Source organism: Galeopterus variegatus, unplaced genomic scaffold, assembly GCF_000696425.1.
Source record: "Galeopterus variegatus unplaced genomic scaffold, G_variegatus-3.0.2 Scaffold1717, whole genome shotgun sequence".
Classification (NCBI taxonomy): Eukaryota; Metazoa; Chordata; class Mammalia; order Dermoptera; family Cynocephalidae; genus Galeopterus; species Galeopterus variegatus.
The window spans coordinates 124,753-148,017 of record NW_007727828.1 but is presented as its reverse complement, the minus strand read 5'-3'; the positions used below and the strand labels follow the sequence as shown (position 1 = coordinate 148,017).

Genomic DNA, 23,265 nt, shown 5'->3' with positions numbered 1-23,265 from the left:
TTTTTTTTTTTGTCTTTTTTCCGTGTCCGGCAACGGATCGCAACCCTCAGTGTTGCCCCCGTACCGGACTGGGGACCGGCAACGGGATTGCAACACTCGGTGCTGCTCCCGCGCCTCGCTCAGCCAGTGAGCGGGAACCGGTCTGCATGTGGGATCCGAACCCTCAGGCGGGAGTGCCGCCACGCTTCCCAAGCGGCGCACTATCCAGTGCGCCACCGGGCCGGCCCCAAGGTCTATTTTTAACATTTGATTCTATCTACAGTCAAACTGCAGGATCCTTAAGAATATTACCAATAAGCTTAATGTGGGTAGGGGCATATGTGTTCATTTATTGCTTTTAATTATGCCTTCATGTAAGGGCACATACTATAGTTCTATTTTTTATTCACAAAGTGTAGACTTTGAGAATGATGTCATCCATCTCATAAACTACTAGAAGAAAAAATCATGACAGCTTCATTTGTTTTACCCAGCATTAGTGCAGTGCCACCCACATACAACAGATGATGATAAATAATTCTCATGGTGATTACAGTGAGTCTTCCACTAAATGATGAGACTGTCTAACAGGTGATCAACTTTGAGAAAATGTTATACTTGCCTGCTCAGGGATCACGTAAATCTACTCTTGTAGTTTAAATGAGCAGGACTGTCTGAAAATATCCCTGGGAGCTCATCTGTGTGCCCTGAACAACACGGCAGCTAGGATGGGGGCCATGCCACCCTCTCTAAGTAGGAAGGTCTGCATCCAAGCTCAGCTTATCATGCAACCAGAAGATTCCTCCTCCAAGCAAAGGATACTATAATATCCTGCAGAACCTGAAGGTCTCCAGGTGCTGGTACCCAAATGTCTGCTTATCCTTCACTGGCAAGGTAGACTTTGGGGAGAAGGAACCCCTGACAAGAACACAGATCCTCATCACAGGCTCAAGGCAGCCAAGCCTCGACACACCCTTAGGTGGGATGTGGAGAATTATAGGATCTCTGACTTCTCTACTCTTTGTTAAATTTTGACCTATATACGTTTCCCAGTAATCCTAACTCTCTATTCCATGAAGTGTGATTGTGGAATTTGTCTTAAAGCCTATGAGATACATATGAACTCAGATGGGACCTAACTGGCATGATAGCTGTAGACAATATCATCTTTAAAATGTCAAAACAAGTCATTTTACCATAGAACTTACATCAAATTTGGTGATTAACAGAAAGAATGCATCAGAGATACTTAATAAATCGCATACTATTGGTCAACATTTTGAAGGGGCTAATAAAAATATGCCATTAAAACCTTAAGACACTGGGCCAGCCCTGTGGCTCACTTGGGAGAGTGCAGCGCTGGGAGCTCCGAGGCCGCGGGTTTGGATCCTATACAGGGATGGCCGGTGCGCTCACTGGCTGGGTGTGGTGCAGACCACACCGTGCCGAGGCTTGCGATTCCTTACCGGTCAGAAAAAAAAAAATCTTAAGATACTTAAAGAGAGTATAGTGTCACAATCAAGGGATGTACTATTCCCCTTAATGTATAACTCAGATCACACCTGTGGTTGTATATTTTACCTGGCCAATCTCATACTCAATGTGAAAGGGAACTGTGACTAATTTGATAAATATTACTTCTCTATAGAGGCTATGACTTTTCCAGTTATGGATACATATCAATTGTTTCCACTAATAGACTGGAATCAGAGGCAAGAAATACACAAAATTTAGCACATTTATCTCTGAAAATGACTAAGAAAAAAACTACTCTCAATGCAAACATATACAGATATACAATTACACACAGGTACACACACACACACACACTCTTCAGATCTAATAAAAAGAACTCTTCAAGATCCATCAAGAACTCTCCAACATCCATCTTATTATACCCTGATCAACCAGATACTCCGGGGAAAATAATACTCTACCAGATATCTATTTACAAAAAGCAAAGAATTTCTATGTTTTCATGGAATCAATAGATATGTGTGTACCTTGTGCATAGATCTGGCCTTGAGGGATCTTAATCAGTTACATTTCAAATTGTTAAAAGTTAATAGTTTCTCTGTTCAACATTACTCCAAGAAAACATAGCTCTCCAATAAAATGCCAGACTAAGAGCCAAAACCTATGTAAGCAAAGTGATGCATTGTGCTTCCAAAATAATCTCCTGCTTGTAAAATTTGTCTTGAATATATGCCAATAGATTTTCAGGCAGCTCAATATGTATGCTGTTCCTAAATAAGTTCAAGATCTTCAAGTTACTATATTTTTGAAATACACAAATAATGAAACTGTCTGAAAATACCTACTTATGTAAAAATAATGCAATTCTTGCAAGGCTGCAATATTTATTGGAATATATAACTTTATATAAATACAAGTATAACTGCTTGGAACTGAATGGGACATCACAGGAAATGCAATACATTTGACTACTTCAGATGGTGATGATAATAGTGACATAGTCTCTACTTCTATTCCTCATAACAAATTATTAGTTTTTCATTACATACTTTTAGCCACAAGGCAAAACTGGCTTTAATCATTCAATCCAGAAGCCAGATGAAATAAATCCATGAACACACATATTATCTTCCCTAAAATATTTTCAACACATTTAGGTCTGGGCTATGGCAAAAAAAGATCAATAACCATTGCATGATCATTTCAGATGCCATGAACTCAAGTTTCAATTGCAACTCTGCCACTTTTCAGTGATGTTACCATGGGAAATTATACATAGGCCTCAGTTTTCTCATCTGTTAAACCGATATAATCTCAGTGTGTCTACCTATCAAGATAATTGGGAAGATTAAGAAAGGTACATTCATTATGTAGTGGGCTTGTCATATAGTTCATACTGAATGAACAAATGACAGGTATTATTGGAGCTGACTATTTACATGCATTCTGCTGTCATGCTATTTCCTCATTAGCCACCATTCTCCTTGCTATTAGTCAGTCAACAACCACCAAAACATAAAAATGATATCAACAGAGTTGGGCAATCATACTGTGATTGATACATAAAATAGATGTTTCCATACATTCAGAAAATGTATGTGCCAAATATTTTCTCTTTTGTATCTGTGTGTATTAAAATTGTGTGAAAAATCCAACATGTGAGTTCAGAGAATGGGTTGAATAGATACTACATATGAAGAGTTCAAAAAGTTCATGGAAAGATTTATATTATCTTTCATTTCCATTTTTCCTCAAGCTTATTGAAGCACCCTCGTATGCTCCAATTAGGGCTGGTAAAGGAGAGAAATATGCTCAAAGATATCCAATTCAAATTCAGAATTCCCAACGTAACACCACTTCTCTCCTCAGTACACAGTTACTTGATTACAACCCTTCAGTACAATGTAATAAATTCAAAATAAATGTGCACCAGGGATCTATTTTGTTGCATACCAAATATATTCCCTAACATCTGTGTGAGCATTTCTAAGCCTACGAAAACATTAAAAATAAAACAATCATGAATAGACCAGATAATGGTTAAACCAACCCTCTCTTTAGTTTTAGAGAAGTTAAAACACGTAATTTGAATTATATTTGTATTTTCCTAACTTTTCTTTTTTATTAGAAGTCATATAAATCAGGCCACGATAGGCAAAGCAAAGATTTCTAAGATACTCACATATGTTTTCTTATTTATCCGTGCCATATTCATCATACTGAGGCAAAGCCAGGACAATAAAAAGTCAGGGCCAGGCTAAAAAACCCTCAATGATTGCTTCACATTCTCTACTGAAATAAAGACCAGACTACTACATACGACATTCAACACTCACTTTTCTTTACCTCCCCTTACATGAGAGCTAAATTGTAATCTTGTTTTTCTTTGTTTATAACTTAGAAATGTACACCTCATTCTCTCTGCCCAGATTCAGAGGCTGCTTTTACTTTATTTTATTCTTTTTTAATTTGTATTGATTTTACATAATCATGGGGCACAGAGCTGACCATCAGCACCTGTGCCCAAGATGTGATGACTGGATCAATACTATCAGCATGCCACCACCTCAAATTGCAATTATCTCCCTTATCCCCTATCCAACCTCTCCCTGCCACTCCCTGGGCAACACTACGTTTGTTCTCTCCCTCTGCAAGTCCAACACATCACTGTTGTCTTTCCTTCCTTCTTTCTCTCTTAGCTCCCACTTACGAGTGAGAACATTTTCTCTCTGTGTCTGGCTTATTTCACTTAACATAATTTTCTCCAAGTTCATCGATGTTGCTGCTAATGGCAGAATTTCTTTTTTTTTCTTTTTTTTTTTGCTGAGTAGTATTCCATTGCATATATAGACCACATTTTCCTTATCCAGTCATCCATTGATGGACACTTAGGTTGGTTCCATATCTTGGCTATTGTAAATAGAGCTGTGATGAATATGGGAGTGCAGGTATCCCTTTGATGTAATGATTTTCATTCCTTTGGATATACACCCAGAAGTGGGATTGCTGGCTCATATGGTGTATCTATCTGTAGTTTTTTGAGAAATCTCCATACTGTTTTCCATACTGTCCATACTAATTTACAGTCCTACCCGCAGTGTAGGAGAGTTCCCCTTTCTCTGCATCCTCACCAGCATTTGTTATTCTCAGTCTTTTTGATAATGGCCAGTCTAACTGGGGTGCAATGGTACCTCAACATAGTTTTAATTTGCATTTCTTTGATGATTAATGATGTTGAGAATTTTCTCAAGTACCAGTTGGCCATCTGTATGTCTTCCTTTGAAAAATGTCTATTCAGCTCCTTTGTCCATTTTTTAATTGTGTTATTTGTTTTAAGACTGATTTTTTAACAGTCACAAATCTGTCCTTCAAAAAACAGCTACCATAGCACCAACCTCACTCAAATCTCCCTGACACTCCCAACTGCCTCAACAATGCACTTGTCAGCTGATTAAATGGCTAATTGTTCATTTATTTAAAAAAATGTATTGAACATCTATCTACGAGTTTCCAGGCAATGTGCTCATAAAGATGTAGCAATGAACTCTACAGATACATTTTCCCTTCACGTGGAGCTCACAGTCTAGATGGTGAGACACACAAATGAGTTATTATAAACTGAGACAAGGGCAATGAGCAATTATAGATTGTAAGAATTACTGTGGTGATGGTCTAAGCATATTTCCCTCAAAAGATTCCCCATCATCCTTCAAAAAGAGCATCCACCATTATTTTCTACATCTTTGGGGTGATATGTTCACTTTTCTGATTGTGGTAATGGTTTCACAGCTGTATACATACATCAAAATTGATCTAAGTGCAAACTTGAATTTGTACCGTTTATTGTATGTCAATTATACTTTAATAAAGCTTTTTTTTTTTTTCCTTTTTGTCTTTTTTCGTGACCTGCAACAGATCGCAACCCTCAGTGTCACGCCCGTACCGGACCGGGGCCGGCAACGGGATCACAACCCTCGGTGTTGCGCCCGCACCTCGCTCAGCCAGTGAGCGGCTGGTCTGTATGTGGGATCTGAACCCTCAGCGGGAGCGCCGCCGCACTCCCAAGCGGCGCACTGTAGCAGTGCGCCACCGGGCTGGCCCTAATAAAGCTTTTTTTCCCCCTCTTAAGAAATAAGAAGACAGGGATAGAGTGCTAACTTAGTTTTATCAGGAAAAGTTTCTCTGATGGAGAGGTATTCACACAGAAATCCAAAGGATAAAGCCAGTGATAGAAAGGCAAGGGGAAAGGGAAAGAGCACTCAAGACAGAGTGAGCAGTACATGTGAAGGCCCTGGGACAGGAGGAGATTGACAAGATTTAGTAATGGAAATAAGGTTTGAACATCTGAGGAGCTAAGGAGAGAATTGCATGAGATGTTAGAGAAGGAGGCAAGGACCAAATCATGTAGGATGTTACTGACAGTGAAAAGGCATCTAAATTTTATTCCAGGTGTGATGGTAAGTGACTCAAAGTTAAGAAGAAAAGTCATATGATATATTTGTTTTCAAATAATCACTTGGGCTGCTACAGGGAGAATGGGTTAGAAATGCAGAAGAGGGCCGGCCCCATGGTGCACTTGGGAGAGTGCGGGGCTGGGAGCGCAGCAATGCTCCTGCTGCGGGTTCGGATCCTATGTGGGACTAGCTGGTGCACTCACTGGCTGAGCACGGTGCGGGCGAAACCAAGCCAAGGGTTGTGATCCCCTTACCGGTCACGAAAAAGACAAAAAAAAGGGCCGGCCCGGTGGCGCACTGGATAGTGTGCCACTTGGGAAGCGCGGCGGTGCTCCCACCCGAGGGTTCGGATCCCACATACAGACCGGTTCCCGCTCACTGGCTGAGCGAGGCGTGGGAGCAACACCGAGGGTTGCGATCCTGTTGCTGGTCCCCGGTCCGGTATGGGGGCAACACTGAGGGTTGCGATCTGTTGCCGGACACGGAAAAAAGACAAAAAAAAAAGACAAAAAAAAAGTGCAGAAGAGTAAAAGCAGAGTGAGGACAAGGAGAAAATGAGGCAGAATTGTTTCATGTCTTCTAGGTAAGAATTGATGATAGTTTGGCCCAGAATGGAAGCAAAGGAGAGGAAGAGCAGTAGATTATGGTCCTTGTAAATTAGTTATACATTTTTTTGACACTCCCCCTCTCAAAAGATGGAGCTTAATTCTGTTCCCTTGAGTGTGGGCAAAATATAATAACTCACTTATAACCAATAGAATACTGTGGAAATGACTCCTGCAACAAGGCACTGTGACTTCCTCCTGCTTTTTCTGTGGATCATTTGCTCTGGGGAAAGCCAGGGGTCATCCCATGAGGATACTCAAGCAGCCATACGGGAGCTCCATGTGATAAGGAACAGAGGCCTCAAACCAACAGCGAGCATGTACTTGCCAGTCATAGATGTAACTGAGCCAACATGAAAGTGGATACTCCATCCTCAATCAAGCCTTCAGCAACTGTAGCCCCAAGTGACATCTGATTGCAACTTCCTGAGGGGACCCTGAGTCAGAACCATCCAACTGAGCTGTTCCCACATTCCTGACCCAAAAAGGTTGCATGAGAATAAATGTTTATTACTATTTTACGGGGGAATAAAAGAGTTGAGTATGACCCTCACATTCTTCTAACATCTTCACAATTCAGATATTACTTTTATGGGGGGACGGAACAGCTTGAGTAGCCCTGCCTAAGAAGGAACTTCACTTCTAGACATACGCTTTTGAAACACTAGACTTATTATGATAATAGCAATGGATGGCTAAAACCAGAAACAAGACAGCGCTTTAACAGATCAGTGAACAAAAAGACACTTTAAAGAATGTTCAAAATAAGGCACTAAAACTAAGGGAACTCACAACTCATGTTTTTTAAGAGCCAGCTGGACTCCTAAGACCTTTAGAATGGTTTCTGTGTTAAATCTCCCACTCGTAATGCCACAACCACTCAGCATTCTGTCAAAATGCGACATGCTTAAGGGGCCTCCAGTCATAACAAAATCATTATATGCCATGCTGTCCCTGTTCCAGGGCTCCAGTTCAGGGGTTAGTCTGGCTCCTTTATGCCACTCGTTGTATGATATTCTGGATGGGGAGAAGTAGGTAACAAGATGGGCTACTGTCCTACTACTTAGAAAGATTTGGAATGTCATCAAATTGAATCATAAAGGCAACAATATTGTTACATGCATTAGCCCCAAACTGATTTAGAACAACTTTTACATAGTATATGAGTTCAAAAATATAACAAACATTTACTTATATGCAAAATAATGCAGAAAGAAAAAGTGATTACATATAAAAATGAGATTCATCTGAATCATTATTGCTACGGTGCATTTGATATATTATGTTCGGGCATTACAGCATCCATTTTTTTAGGGCTGGAAGATGTCTCCTCTCTACATTAGCATTTCCCAAAATGTGGGATGCATAACACTGGTATGTGAGACAATTATTAGACTGTACAGAGAAAGCATTAAGCACTACTGACTATTTGAGAATAAATCATTCCTCTTTGAATCAATTGTCTTTTGAGTTCTTCTGATTGAACTAAAAAGAAAGTCTCAGTTGGTGCCAGCATGTCTTTAAGACGTCTTTAATATCTGACAGTCTTATTTTTGTGCAGAGATATCAGGGCTCAGGATCTAAGTCTTCTGAGGACAAGCCAGACATTAACACATTTGTTTCCATAGTATTTATTTTTATGGCTTTTAAAAAAATTATTTATAACAAATGATAGTGCCATGATAAAGTTCCTTTAGATTAAAAAAATGGTGTTAATAAAAAATTGAATTGAATACTAATACAGGCAGTATAATAGATAACACAAAAATAAATGATGATAAAATTTTGGGAAACACTGGCCTGAAAAACTCACTTGGGTTCCATCTCATTTTGATTTACACACAGAATCTGAAACTCTGAGTGGTAGAGTGATTTGCTCAATGAGATAAAGCTAGCAGGTGGCAAATAGGCAAATATATTTCTAGATTCCTTGGGTTTCTATTACATTTACATCAAAAAAAGGTGAAGACCAAAATTCAAGACTTAATTTTAATCACTGAACCAAACATATACTTATTTACTTTTTAATTTATTTCCTAAGTTGGGGATCAAGTTTAAGTAACATGAAATCTATGAACAATTGTAAAATGCAATTAATAAACTCCTTTCCTTTCCTTCATTTTAAATGCAACTGAATACAGCAGGTAGTTGGAATCTTAAGGGAAATACAAGAAATCTAGAGCATCTACTTCAAATCTGACTATATCTAGTTAGATAAATATTATATTAAAACCAAAGTTTTTGGGCAAATATCACAACACTAGGGAGAAGAACATTCCCGAAGAGAGTGTCCAAGAACACTGCTGAAGAGAAAAAAGAGGATAGGAGAGAATTTATTTTCACTTGACAATTTTTATTTTACAAAGATCACTTGTGTGCAAATCATATTCGCCTGTCTTATCAGTAGTTCATAACTTTTCAGTGAAATTCTATGGAGAGTATCACATCAGGTTCTGGCAAAAACTGTTGACCCTGACAAATATTGCTGCATTTTTATTATTTACTCTCTTGCTCAGAGATGCGAATTTATTTTGGTTTTGCTTTGTCCTTTGAATTATCATAATTCCCATGGGGTGGGGGGGCAGGATATTTTTTTCCTATGGGTAAGACTTTGTTAGAGAATTTCACACTCTTCTTTACAGAAGCACAGAAGATAGTATACATGAAGTACATGTCATATGTGAATATATTACTCTAGTGAATTTTAAACAAATATATTAAAAGTTTACTCATTTCAACTGAGAGGGAAGCGAACAGTTAGAGTTTGAAGGTGTGTTTAAAGACAATTTTGTTAGCTATAAATCTGTATTCTAAGCTAAGATATAATTAGTCTGAGAAAGCAAAGGAGGGAAAGAAAGAGGGAGAAAGAACGAGGGAGAGATAACAAATATTACTGTAGCAGGTAGAGAGAAAACAAATTAACAATTCAGTAAGTATCCTTTTTTTTTTTTTTGTGGCTGGCCAGCATAAGGTAACAATTCAAAGGGATAAAAGGTTGGGAGTTTGGGGACAGATGTCTCCTTGGAGGGAAAGCAGAAATTGCCATATTGTGGTTACATACAAGAAATAAAGTAACTTTGGGAGGTAGCATCTACACAGTTTAATCTACTTTTCTCCACAGCAATGTAGCAAATCAATAACCGGAGAGGAAGCTGATGAGGGGCTACGCGGGAGAGGCCTTAGTAAAGACAGATAGGTTCAGTTTATGCACAGGAGACTATAAGGCTAAAGAGTGTTTCTCTAGAAGGAACATGCTAAGATCTGAGGCTGATGTTGACCAGGACAAAAATAGGTGGATGATATCTGGTGTTGGTGAAACCCTATTTGCATGATCTTCAGCCACTTAACCCAATTTAGTTACCCCATCCATAATACAGTGGTGACATTATTAGCCATATTAGGGCTGCTCTGAGCCCAATATAAATTACATATTTAAAGCATTTAGGAGAGAGGAATTAGGACAATAATTGTTGTTTTTACTATTATAATTACCGTCATCACTAATGAAAAAGTTGCTTAGAACTCCAAGTCATGTTTTGATATTAAGAAACATGAAAAATCAGGTAAAATAATAATTATTCATAATTAATGATAAAATATCAGATGGGTGATATAGTATTTTTCTCCATTTCTAAAATTCTGTAATTCAAATATTAACAGATAGCCCAGTGGACTGGGTAAAAATACAGAAAAAGTGCTTAAATACATTTGCTTGCATCTGTCTATCTGTCTATAGAGACAAGAAGATACAGATTTATCCTGAGAATAATATACTTAGATAAAAGAAATAGCAATCAATCTTGTTTTTTTCCTCCTCTTTAAGTGTAAACCCTTATTTGAGAGTGAAGGAAGTTGTGACCTGCTCCATTCTTAGTCGTCTTTACAGCAAAACTAAACACCATCACTTTTGACCTGCCTACCTGGTTTTATCCATGATAGAAAGGCCAGGTGGCATTCTTTTTTTCCCTGCCACTCCTACTATTTTCTTTTTTCTTTATTTCTACTATATAATTCAGGATCCACTGAAGGTAACGCAGATGGAAGTGTCATGCTTGCATTGGGACTCAGTGGTAAAGAGGAAAGAAGGCTATGCCTTTATATTATTAATAAATAAGTGCAACAGACATTATTATTAAGCCCTGATTGTAGGTCAGTCACTGTCCTAAATATTTTATATCTACTTTCTCAGAGAATTACACAACTTTCTCAAGCTGATATTACTTAGCAACTATATTTAGAGGTAGATTTTGAACCCAGATTTGTCTCAGCCCCAGGATCATAATCTTATCTACTATAAACTGTACCAAGGCAGTAGATTCTGATATTGCAACACTATGATTCATTGACAGGAACACTGTATTTTGCTTAGAGTTTTCACTTAAATCTGGCAGAACACATAAATTTAAAACAAATTATTTCAGCCTTCAAGATTCTTAAGCCCATGGACTAAGTCACAAATATCTTTGTATGTCTAATATCTGTCAGTACATAGAACATAGTAGATGCTTTATTAAATTGTTATCAAAAAAATTAATAAAATAATAGATGACGTATGGAAATATTTTCAAAGGAATCAAAAGTTCTAAATTTAGGAAACTAATCTCTTCTTCAAATATTATTTGCCACTGTATCAAAAGGCTTTAGGGCATTACTAGCCAAGTTCTCTGGAACCCCTATCTAAAAACAATTGACAAAGACAATCAAAAACTTTGGACTAAAACATCTTTTGTGACGAAATTTATGACCACTTATATAAATAGAGTTTAGACATGTTATGATGTAACAAGAAAACAATTATCAAATACAAATCAGGAAAAAATTATTACTCTTCTAACAAAAGTAAATCAAATAGTCTCAATATTTGATCCTTGCTCTGAAAGCAATCATGTGAACTTGGACAAATAAGTTCATCATTTCGTTCTTCAGTTCTTTCATCTTTCCAAAGAGAAGGAGGGATTGGATAAGAGTAGAATTTTGACAATCTGTGAATATATGAGTGTTGAAGTAACATATTTGCTGCAAAGGGTTGTTATACCAACCATTGGCTAGATCTTCAAAGACCCTGAGAAAAAAGTAGAGTAATGCTTTCTTCTGTATCTCAAGTGTATCCTGAGTTGTTTGTTTTGACATTTGTTTCCACACCAACAAGAGGAATGAATTTCTAGTTGTATTAATCTCTTTCTGGTATAGATGTCACATACATGGACACAATATACTGTAGCTGAAACTAGGGAGTTTACACTGATATTTTGTTTCTTTTTGCTGCTTAAGTAGTTCAAGCATCATATGCACTGCTGCCTTCAGACCTTTCACATATATCTGACCTCTTGTTTTCTTCAGATATACTTTCTGTACAAAACTGCCTTCTCTTTTTATACCAAAACTATTTTTAAAGCATTGATCTGGGACATAACCCTCAGATAGGGAGATGTTTAATCACGGACTCCATACGGATTTTTAATTTTGGCCATCAGGGGGTTTGGTACAGAGAAGTGGAAATGAAAAGATGTCCTGCTTCCTGAGGATACCGATCCTGCCTCTTCAAGAACCCCCTCACAACACGATGCCTTCCTTCCCCCTAGGGAAGTCTCCCCTCTCCTGCTTTTGGGATGGAATCCAATATCACACCTCAGGTGAATTAAGTCAAAGAATTCACTCTCCGAGGGAAGTTTGTGCTTTATTCCTTTTCTCTTACTAAAGAAGCTGCACTTTGGATGTTGGGGTAGAGAGACAGACGACCTACCACCCCGGACATATTATGACAAAAGTTACAACTGGAAGGCTCTATAACAGAGTAGTGGAAGAGAGATTGGGATTAGAGTTAGGGAAACATGGGTTCTGATTATGCCACTAGACAACTAACTTGTCTATAAAATAGGAGAGTTGGGATTGGTCTATAATTCTGTAATCCTGTTTACCATATATGAGGGAAGGTGGCCCTAAGTATCTCTGACTTTCTGACAGCAGATAGTGTCTCTCAGGAGACAGTAATACTTCCTTTCTTTTTTCTTCAGAGGATTTAATTATTTTTTATTGAGATATAATTCATACAACTCAACCTTTTAAAATGTACAGGTAGGTGGTTTTTAGTATATTCACAACATTGTGCAACCATCACCACTAATTCCAGAATATTATCATCACCCTAAAAAGAGACCACATACCCAATAGTAGTCATTCCCTATTCTCTTCCACCTGCTGCTCTGGGAAAACACTAATCTACATTCTGTGTCCATGAGTTTGCCTATTCTGGACATTTCATATAAATGGAATAATACAATATGTGGCCTTTGTGTCTGGCATTATTCACTTAGTATAATATTTTCAAGGTTCATCATGTTGTAATATCAGTGCTTTATTCCTTTTTATGGCTCAATAATATTTCATTGTATGGGTCTGCAACATTTTGTTTATTCATTCATCAGCTGATGGATGTTTAGGTTGTTCCCACTTTTTGGCTATTATGAATATTTCTATGAACAATTGTGTACAAATTATTTCTATTTTGGTCAGTGAAATTAAGAGGTTCTTTGGAAAACACCCTGGTCTTCACTGGTTCACAGTTTTTGCTAGATGCAAGACTTTGACATTCTTTCCTCTCTATTAAAGCATCTCAGAGGGGTTGTGATAAAGGAAAAATTTACCCCATTTTTTGAGTCAGCACCCTAGCAGATTTACATTTATGTCTCTCTGCCCTCTTCACCTGGGCCCTAATCAACTTCCTAATGAAGGTCAGGGCTACCAGCCTGAGTTTCTATTTCTACAGAGACAAGAAAAGGAGGGAATTATTTTTCAGCTAAAGTTAAACATAAAAGACCTTTGAGGTCAGCTCCTTTATCTTCTTCTTCTTTTTCTTTTTTTGTCTTTTTCCGTGTCCGGCAACAGATCGCAACTCTCAGTGTCGCCCCCGTACCGGACCGGGACCGGCAACGGGATCGCAACCCTCAGTGTTGCTCCCGCGCCTTGCTCAGCCAGTGAGCGGGAACCGGTCTGTATGTGGGATCCGAACCCTCGGCGGGAGCGCCGCCGCGCTTCCCAAGTGGCGCACTATCGCAGTGCGCCACCGGGCCAGCCCAGCTCCTTTATCTTCTAAAGCAATGCTGTCCACTGGAAATAAGGGACATATAATTTTAAATCTTCTAGTACCCACTTTTTTAAAGAAGTAAAAAGACAGAAAAATTAACTTATTGTTTGATTTAACCAATTGTATAATTTTCTAAATATAACCAATATAAATTAATTAGTAATAAAAACTTACTAATGAGGTACTTTACATTCAACATCTGAGGGAAGAAAGAGCTGCAGACACAGGAAAGAAGGTGTAAAGATGGAGGCAGAGATTTGGAGTGATGTGTCTACAAGCCAAAGAAAGCCAAGGATGCCACCACAAGCTAAAAAGAGTCAAGGCAGGATTCTGCCCAGAGTCTCAGAGGAGCTCTGCTTTTCTGACACCTTGATTTCAGACTTCTAGCCTCAAGAACTATGAGATAAAAATTTCTGTTCTTTTAAGTTACCCAATTTGTGGTAATTTGTCACAGCATCCCTAGAAAACTAATTCACATTTTGATCACTCAGTTTGGACTACTCATATTTCAAATGCTCAATAGCCATATGTAGCTAGTTTTGGCATAATTTAAAAATGTTTAGAGGTGATTTTGTTTGTGGCCACTGTAGAAATGAAAACCTTGGAAATGTCTCAATTGAGATCTGAAGAGGTGAGCTCTTTCCCTTGGAATCAATTCTTTCCAAAACAAAATAATGTTATTTTCCTTCAGGGAAAGTATTCTTGATTAGTCTGAGACGGCACAAAGCAACCCAGCAATCCACTAGGGGTTTTGAAAAATATGAAAGCATTTTTCTTTTATCTCCCAAAGTGTAGAACTCATACCTAATAACACATGTATATTACTGTTTACCAAAATGATGAGTAATTGTACTCTATTTGTATGCTCAGTGGACACCTTTGTTTTCTACTATCCAAAGATTCTACAACATATTTCCGTTTCCTTTTAAAATTAAGGAATATCATCTCTTCTGCAATCATTATATCATAAAATGGAAATAGGACACAGATCGATATCACACTTGTTGGTGGTTCACAAGCAGTGAAACAAGGCTTTTCAGGAAAAATAAATTATTTCAATACTCAGGACACCTCTTCAACATAAAAAGTTCTTGCTTTTATATCATCAGGTATTTAATGATTTCAGGTGCTCTGAAAGCCAGGCTGACTTGGGTAAAAAGGTAGTATATACACTAGGGCAAAAAGTAAATCTCTGCATGATGAATCAGAAAGCCTAGATTCCCATTTTGCCATTGAGGCCAGCCATATAACCTTGAGCACATTACTTACCAAAGAGATTCTCATATGTTAAATCGGCATAATGACAATTTCTGCCTTACTTGCATTTCAAGAGAGTTTGGTGTGGTTCTCAACCTTTAATAAGGGTCAGAATCCCCTGGCAGTCTTGTTAAAATGCAGACCACCCCACCTGCAGAGTGCATAATCCCATATATCTGGGCTGGGGCTCAAGAACCTTTATTTCTAATAAGTTACCAAGTGATACCAATACTTCTGGTCCATAGACTACATTTTGAGAACCACTTGTTCATAGTGTTTTACAAGATGGGAAGCTCCATGAAGACAGGTATTTCAAAAGATATCACAGCATAACATTTAAAAGCCCAGGCTTTGGAGCTGGACAGACCCAAGTTCAAAGGCTGCCTTGGACTTGTATAAGCTCGTTTCTTAAGCAGGTCAGGTAACATCTCATCTATGAAATGAGGATAATACCCCTCTCAGAGTGTTGTTGTGAGGTTAAATGGGATGTGGCATGCATAATATGGTGCTGTATCTGGCACATAAATGCCCCATAAATTTTTACTCTATCATTATTGAAGTTACCTCTAACCCCTAGAGCCTTCTTAGACTGGTCAGCAAATATTTTATAGACTGACAAGTTCTAAACAAATTACGGGCATTACTAGGGTAGGGTGGAGCCATATCCTCAATCTAACGAAGTTCTCCATCCAGGTGAAATATCTGGTTAAAATCACCAAGGGAGATTAGGAGTGAAGAAAGGAAGGATATGGTACAAAAGGGAGTCTCTGAGCTCCAGCATGCTCCATCACAGTAACATTAAGGGCTTCTACGTGCTCCTTTCATTATGTTGTTTCTGTTTTTGTAAAATGCATTTTTAAAGATCTTCAACATTTTGAACCCTAGGATCCATCTCTGTTTAGAACCCCTATCCTCTTGCTACTTGATTAATTTCTGTGTGCCCCATTATAGACACCTCCAAGCTCATTCCCAATGCCAGGCCCCACAGATGGATGTCTTGAATTAGTACCTGTCCTAGGTGCCTTGCTGCCAGGAGACAGGCCCTAAATGTTCTGGCTGTCACCAACATGAAAACCTATGATGCCCACTGCAGTTTGCTGCTGCTGCTGCTAATGATGATATTAACAGCAACTGACACTTATTATTCCATATTCTAAGGCAGGCACCTTCTTGAGTGCTCTACAGATACACAAACACACACATATATACAGTACAAGCTTAACCAGTTTAGGTATTTATTATTCATAAGTATTTACTATCATTTCTGCATTGTACAGATGAGGTCACGTTGCAAAAAAGTGGGGAATGGGCAACAGATAGGCTATAAATTCTGTTATATATCCTTCAATCACTGAAAATGGGCCAGAAACTAGCATTCTAAGCAACATATTGGCATCATCATCATCATCATCATCATCATCATCATCATCACCACCATCATCATCACCACCACCATGACAGAAACTGTACTTAACTTAAAACTAAGCTATATTCTTAAAGATCAGTACTGGCAGGTTATAGAATACATGCTAAATGACTCAGTAAATAATAGCTCTCACTAACTGGTGTTTTCTAAGTATCAGACCATGTACCAACCGCAAAGAACATACACAGGATTGTAATTCTCAGACACCCAGACAACGTTAATAGTGTTATTTTGCAGTGTATGCCTGTACTGAAACAACCTCCTGTACCCCCAAAATACGTAAAAAGTAAATGTTAAAATATTTTGGGGAAAAAAAGCACCCCATGACTTAGGGAGATGACATACCTTGGTCACACAGCTAATAAGTGGAAGACCTATCTATGCAATTTCAGAGACCATGCTTTTAACTACCAGCTCTGCCATGTCTCCAGGTGGCATTTTTAGCATGGTACAAAATGCCACAAGCTATTCCTATACCCACCATCCTCAAGCTTTGAGGCAGCATCACTGACCTCCTATTTAAACAGAGAATTATCATACAAGCTGATATTAAGTGCATATAATGTTAGATTTTCACTTCTCTGTTTTTTTCCCTCCTTCCTAATTTTCATCATTCAACAGAGTCCTACCATCTTTTTTTTTTTTAGATACAATATGTCCTAAACTCTATCAGTAAGGGAGTTTTATTTATAGTTAAGACATCATCCAGCTTGGCTGAGCATATCTAATGAAGTCATTAATGATTTTTCTTCAGGAGAAGTCTTAAGTTGAATATTTCTAATGACTTTTGGTTTGTATGCCTTCTACTATATGTCCATGCCTCTGGGGATATACAATAACTGCAAGTTTCTCTATTTACCTCAACATCTTCATTGCTGATTAATATTTTGCCACTGTGAAATGCATTAAAACACAAATTGATATTGAAAAGAAGTTTTCATTTGCTATTTATTATTATCTGTACATACTTCCCCTATTCTCTTCCTGAATTTGCATCACTGGTGTCATTGCTTTTTCTTGTAGTTATTAGCTCTCTTCTTGGCTAAATCTTTCTACCACTTGGGTTTCATTTCATGGCATTGTTATGAGAGAGCACAGAGGAAACAGAAAATCTACACTTTGGCTTCAGTCAGCATGATTCTAAATGTACTGGCAAACTAATTTCTTAGAGAAATGATACAGTAAGAGAAGTCACTATAAAACTGTGCTTTGCAGTAACTAAATGAAAACTGACATTTATTCAACTCTCTTTTGGTCTTAATTGAATATTTATTACTTCTGCAAGAACAGAGGCAATACTAGGCTTAATATCTGTTTAGAAGCGTGCATTATTTAAATGTTGCCTGTTTTTCTATTTATTCCGGGGAAAAATATGACAATTTTGGGAACTGACATATTTAGCTGTGTGTGAGGTCAAGCCTTGAAACTAACTTCTGTGTTGTCCATCCTGGTGGATATATACAGACATCGTGAAAAAGGGAGCAGGTCTCAGGGCTGGTCCTGTGCTTTGCTGGAATGTTTTAAGTGGAAAAATTGCGCTCATTGGGGTCTCTCACCAACATCAAAAAATTCTGGCAACTCTTATTTTGTATTTGTGTTTTCAGACCCTAGAATAAGCCAAAAGCATGGACAGCCTACTCCAGTCTTAGTGATAAGATACTTCTTGAGCCTAAAATACCTTCTGAAGTCTACTGAACATTTTTTCTGTATGCTCTGAATGGAGGTATTGGCTTTTGGTTTGTATCTGCTTCTGTCACAGATTCAAGCTACATCCCTGTGATTGACTATTTACCCCAGGGCTCCTCCTTGCTCCACTTTTTCTGAATACTCACCAATCTTAGAATATGTCTCCCATGAATTATACAGGACCTTTTCTCCACTGCTTACCCCAAGATGCATTTGTCACAATGGCATAGATTTTGTAAGCAAATCAACAAAATGCTTGCATTTGGAGAGGATGCACTATCTCAAAAAGAGATTATTGCTGAAGTTGGTAAACTACACCACAGAGATTGGGATAAATTTAGCCTCCCAGAAACCAAGATCAACTGAGAATGCATCAAGCATACATTTTTGCAGTCATTCACTGAGAGTTTTTAAGTGTCTTCATGCCTCTTGCTGCACATGAACATATGGACAGCCATTTTATTCTTTCTTTCAAATGTTGCCAATGTGAACAAAATCAGTAACACATGGTAAGGCATATGACCTCCGTGAAATTTCATATTAGTTGAATAAAATTCCAGGCTTATTTCTAACCCTATCAGCATACATATCTGCCTCTCAAACCATGTATAAAGATAGAATTGTAAATTTTTAGAGTTGAAAAGACTTTCGAGACCATCTGTTCAATCCCTTCATTGTACAGAGGTATAAATTGAATCACAGAGTGGCAAAATGACTTGCTCAACATCTGGTTAACAATAAAACTAGGAAATAGTAATAAGAGTAAAACTATCTAGTTGCAGGACCCAGATGTTTACAGACATAACCATACAGTGGTATGTGTACATGTATTTGTGTAACACATACATACATACATATATATGGATCTACATACACAGTCAACTCTTCAGTAATCTGTCAAAGCTATGTTTCCTGTCTGGTTTCTTCCTAGTTATTGACATGACCAATCCTAGGCTGCTTCTCTGCTCTTAAATGATGTGTGTATGTGGTTTGAATTCCACCAAAAGTGGAGGCCAAGAGAAGGACTTCAGAAAAGATAGTTTATTTGGAAGGTGATGCCAGGAAGCTGAAGTAAAGAACAAAAAAAAAAATAGAAGGAGCTGCTGTGAGCTCAATCCTGCTGGGGACCTCTAAGGAACTGTATAATGTAACTGAGAACTGTCTTTCCAAAGGACAGGAGACTAAGGCATTTATCTATTGACTCCCATGCTCCATTGGCTGAGGGCTGCCCCCAAGAATGGGGTCAACATCTCATAGTTCCCCACGGTTGTGACTTCAGAGAAAGACTTCAGGCAGAAAAATACTGAAACGGAACAGTATATCCCAGCTGCATTTAAAGTTAGAAATGGACAAGGGGGTGTTATACGAAGTGTAACTGATATAGAGTTCAAGGTATAACAAACCAATTTTAATAACTTAGATATTTAAATCTAATTAAAAATGATTTGTATGGATTAGCCTCATTGGTGGCCAGTTCAGTGAGTTACCATAAAGGTGACTACAAAATTCCTTGAGTCCACAGTACAGCTTGAAATGGGAGATCTGCTCTCGCTATCTCTCATGACTGGCCAGGATGCAGCATTCATTCATTCGACACATATTTATTGAATGGTGCTATGGGCTAGGCATTTTCCAGATGCTGGGGATACAGTAGTGAACTAAAGGACAGAAATATTGTTCCTAATAAAGTTTACAGTCTAAAGGGGAAAGACATTTTGCATAATAACAAGCAAACAAAATATATCAATAGTCAGATATGGATAAGAGCTCAGAAGAAAAATTAAGCAAGAAGAGTAGAAGATGCTGCTAAAAGGGAATATTGCTATTTTAATTTATTTACTATGATCAGGAAAAGCCTTACCAACTAGGTCAGAGATCTAGCACAGATCTAAAGAAGGTTAGAGGGAAAGTCACGGGGATGTTTAAAGGAAAGGGCACTCTGGACAAAAGTAAGAGATAGTACAAAGGCCCTAAATTCTAAGTGTAGTTGACATCATGTCTAATATCAAAGGAAAGCCAAATGTGTGAAATAAAGTTTGCAAAGTGGTGGACTAGGAACTGCATCTAGCCTGCAGACCATTTGGCTTGCTTTGTACAAGACTTTTAGTTTTCAAAAATAATTTGAACTTTATTCATTAACATTACGGCAGTGCTAAAGAATTCATACAATATGCACAAAAATCTCAAAAAACAGAGAGACCTGGCACACAGGATTAGAGCTGGGCACTGGTTGGTATCTTAGCAGAACAGTTTTTTTTCAGTGTTCCACAGTCAGCAGCATTCCCTATTTTATTGTAAATTTTTACTACTTCAAAAATGTTTCACTCATTTGCTAGCTTCCTTGCTCTTTTAGGTGGTAGGATTTTATGGTCCCAGGTTTAAAATGGTTAAGGAGAATAGTAAAGCGATTTTTGCAGTGATTACATTTTTACACTACTGACATCGGTGATCTTTTTTTTTTCTTTCTAGGTGAAAATTATTGCCAAACACTGAATCTAGCATTTGGCAAAAGAGCACATTCCCATTGTGCTATAAATAACTAATCAATGCCCTCAAATAATCATCAAAACTTGGAGGATGTATCCCTTGCAGGCTTAGCCTACTTATATATTTGAAGCCTCTATCTTATTTGTGGTGAAAGATCGGGAAAAGGCGTATGTGAGATTGACTAATTATGGTAAGCATAATAGGCATAAATACTTTCCTTGCCAAAAATTCACTGAGAAATCTAAGAGTAAGGAAGAATAGAAAAGTTATGGATAATACACAAAAGGAAAAGAATGGGTAGTAAAAGAAGTTAAAGGAATCTGTTCGAAATTCAGAGTGTTGAGTGCTATGTAAATTAATGAAATCAACATAAATAAGAAAACAAAAACATTAATTAAAACTTGACTCTACCTACGCTGAAGGAAGTATACGGCAAGGGAATATTAATGCCATGTAAAACAGTTCACAAAAAAGGCTCACAAAAACAATAAATATGCTGATTACCTACAAAAACCTAAGTGAATAAAAATGATACAGGTACACACTTTAGGTGAAAATTCCAAATTTTTCAAAATACAATTGAAGAGATTAATGGCTTCCTTTTATTTTCAACTCTTTAATCTCTTGAAACCTACTCAGTGCGTTGAGTTAAATAAACACATTGCCATAGCAAAATACTGAGAAATCGAAGCATTGTGTTATAACTTAAAGCATATGTTTATACCAGAGTCATTATGGAAAGTTAAAACTAGAGAGTCTCAGTTGAGTCCTTTAGGAGGGTGAAGGTGCCAGAGAAAAGCAACTGAGGAACTAGAGCCTGGGACATATTGCTGCAGAGAAGATTTAAGTTCTGACCAGATGAAGGAGATAAATAATATCTCTAAAAGAGATACCAAAATGTTCATGATCATGGAATAGCGAGGATGTAGTGAACTCAACTAAGACAAGAAGTTTGGAATTTGAAGGTAGAGTACTAAAAGATTTATAAGTGAGGGTTTACATTTAGAAAAACACAGGAAGAATGAAAACCAAAATTTCAAGAATAAATTTGCAACCATGAACTGGTCAAATCAACAAGACAGCTAAAAAACTGTAGAGATGACGGTCAAATCTACAGTCTGCTTATGTTTGAAACTTAGCTCTGCCACTTACTGGTTTTGTGACCTTGGGTGAGTTTCTCAACTTCTTGATGCCTCAGTAATAACATTAATGTTAATAGTGATTAGAGTAAAAGGAAGTAGTAAATACATATCTCCTATGGGTTATGGGGGAATAAAATGAGACAAAGTACACCAAGTGCTTGGCACGGTACCTGACATGGAATAAGCGATCCATAAATGTTGATACTATCATTACTACCTTTGATTTTATAACATGTGCAAATAATCTGTTTAACAAGCTGTCAGTAGCTACAGAACTCAGCTAATTGAGCTCTAAGAGAGCAGTAGCTATGTCTCCCAGATAGCAGTATAGGGCTGGATCACTGCAAGGTACTCAGTAGTATTATTGAATTAATACATAATTCAAAGTAATGGTGATCCAAACGTCATTTTTGTTTCACATTGTAAAAATGCAAATATATCCCAGGTGTCCCTCTTGGACTTGACACTCTGAATAACAAAGCAGGTCAACTAGACTCATTCCAAAAAGACCTGGAAAGATAAGCACCATCTCAGCCTGGAAACGAACTCCCAGTGCAGGCTGGACTTACAATACAAAAATAATACGTTTGAATTATGTATGTCAACGACCAGGCTCACATCTTCCAGAAAACTGAGAAAGCAATACATAGCATGTTCGAACTTTTTAAAGCCTTTTTTAGTAGTTGACCATTAGTATATGGTAAAAATCACCTGCCTTCTTGCCTTCTGGATTCTACTGAACTATAGGTGGATTGAAATAAAAAGAGAGTCAGTATCAAAGATGTAGTGATATCAACAAAAACACTGAAAGGGCTACCCAAATAAACTTCCATCCACTGACATCAAAGTGGGCAATACTCCAGACTGTATCATCAGTTTTATTGCACAATATCTCTGTGCAATTGAGTACCAGGCTGAGCAAAAATAACAACTTTCAAACTAAATAATGGCTCAAACGACTCTAAAAAGACCAGATAGATAGGTGAAATATCAATGTCTATCTCTGGATACAACACTCTGAAAAGAGCCACTAAAAGACCATCAGGAAGGTGTATTCAACAGTGTCAGCAAATGTTAGTCATAGTAGTGTGTACTCTTACAATTTTATCATTGCCATCTAAAAATGAAGGCCCACTTTTGAATTAGTGTGAAATACAGTGGCATTTTTAAATAAAAAAGTTTTAAAATGATACTTTACCTGCAAGGCACAACATGAATGACTGCAGTACCAGCAGTTCCCACGGCAACCTCATCTTCAGTTTCTGAGGTCAAAGGAGTTTCGAGTCCAATAACAAGTGAATAGAACCGTTGCTTCTTTTAAGTTTTGTACAACCTTTAATCTGTGGGAAAGGAGAGACATTACATTGAGATTTGGAAATACTTCTCCTGAATATAAACAAAATTCACTTGTGGAAAAGTACTACTGAAGGAGAAGAGAGAAGCATGTTAAATTATGAATATAAAGCAAATAAGCCTCGTATTCTTTTCTTCCAAAAAATACTTGGGCATGATTCGAGCTGATGTGTCCCTGTGGCTACTGAGAAGACAAGAACAGCTTCTGATTGGGCGTGACCAAACCTGAAGGCAGGGGAAAGTCTGTGCTTTATGAGGTCCCTCCTTGTCACTTAGTGTCCAGACCCTGTTCTTTATTTATTTTCCAATCTACACT

General features: G+C 37.8%; 1 protein-coding gene across 1 annotated transcript in view; it reads right to left on the bottom strand.

Moving 5' to 3' along the window:
• LOC103595216 (contactin-4-like) overlaps positions 1-22,945 on the bottom strand; it is a 306,924-nt gene extending 283,979 nt beyond the window's left edge. Inside the window, exon 1 of the mRNA XM_008578555.1 lies at positions 22,795-22,945. Coding sequence (XP_008576777.1) covers positions 22,795-22,849 — 55 coding nt within the window. The 5' untranslated portion in view covers positions 22,850-22,945. The remainder of the gene's footprint in view (positions 1-22,794) is intronic.
• Between the last annotated feature and the right edge of the window lie 320 nt (positions 22,946-23,265).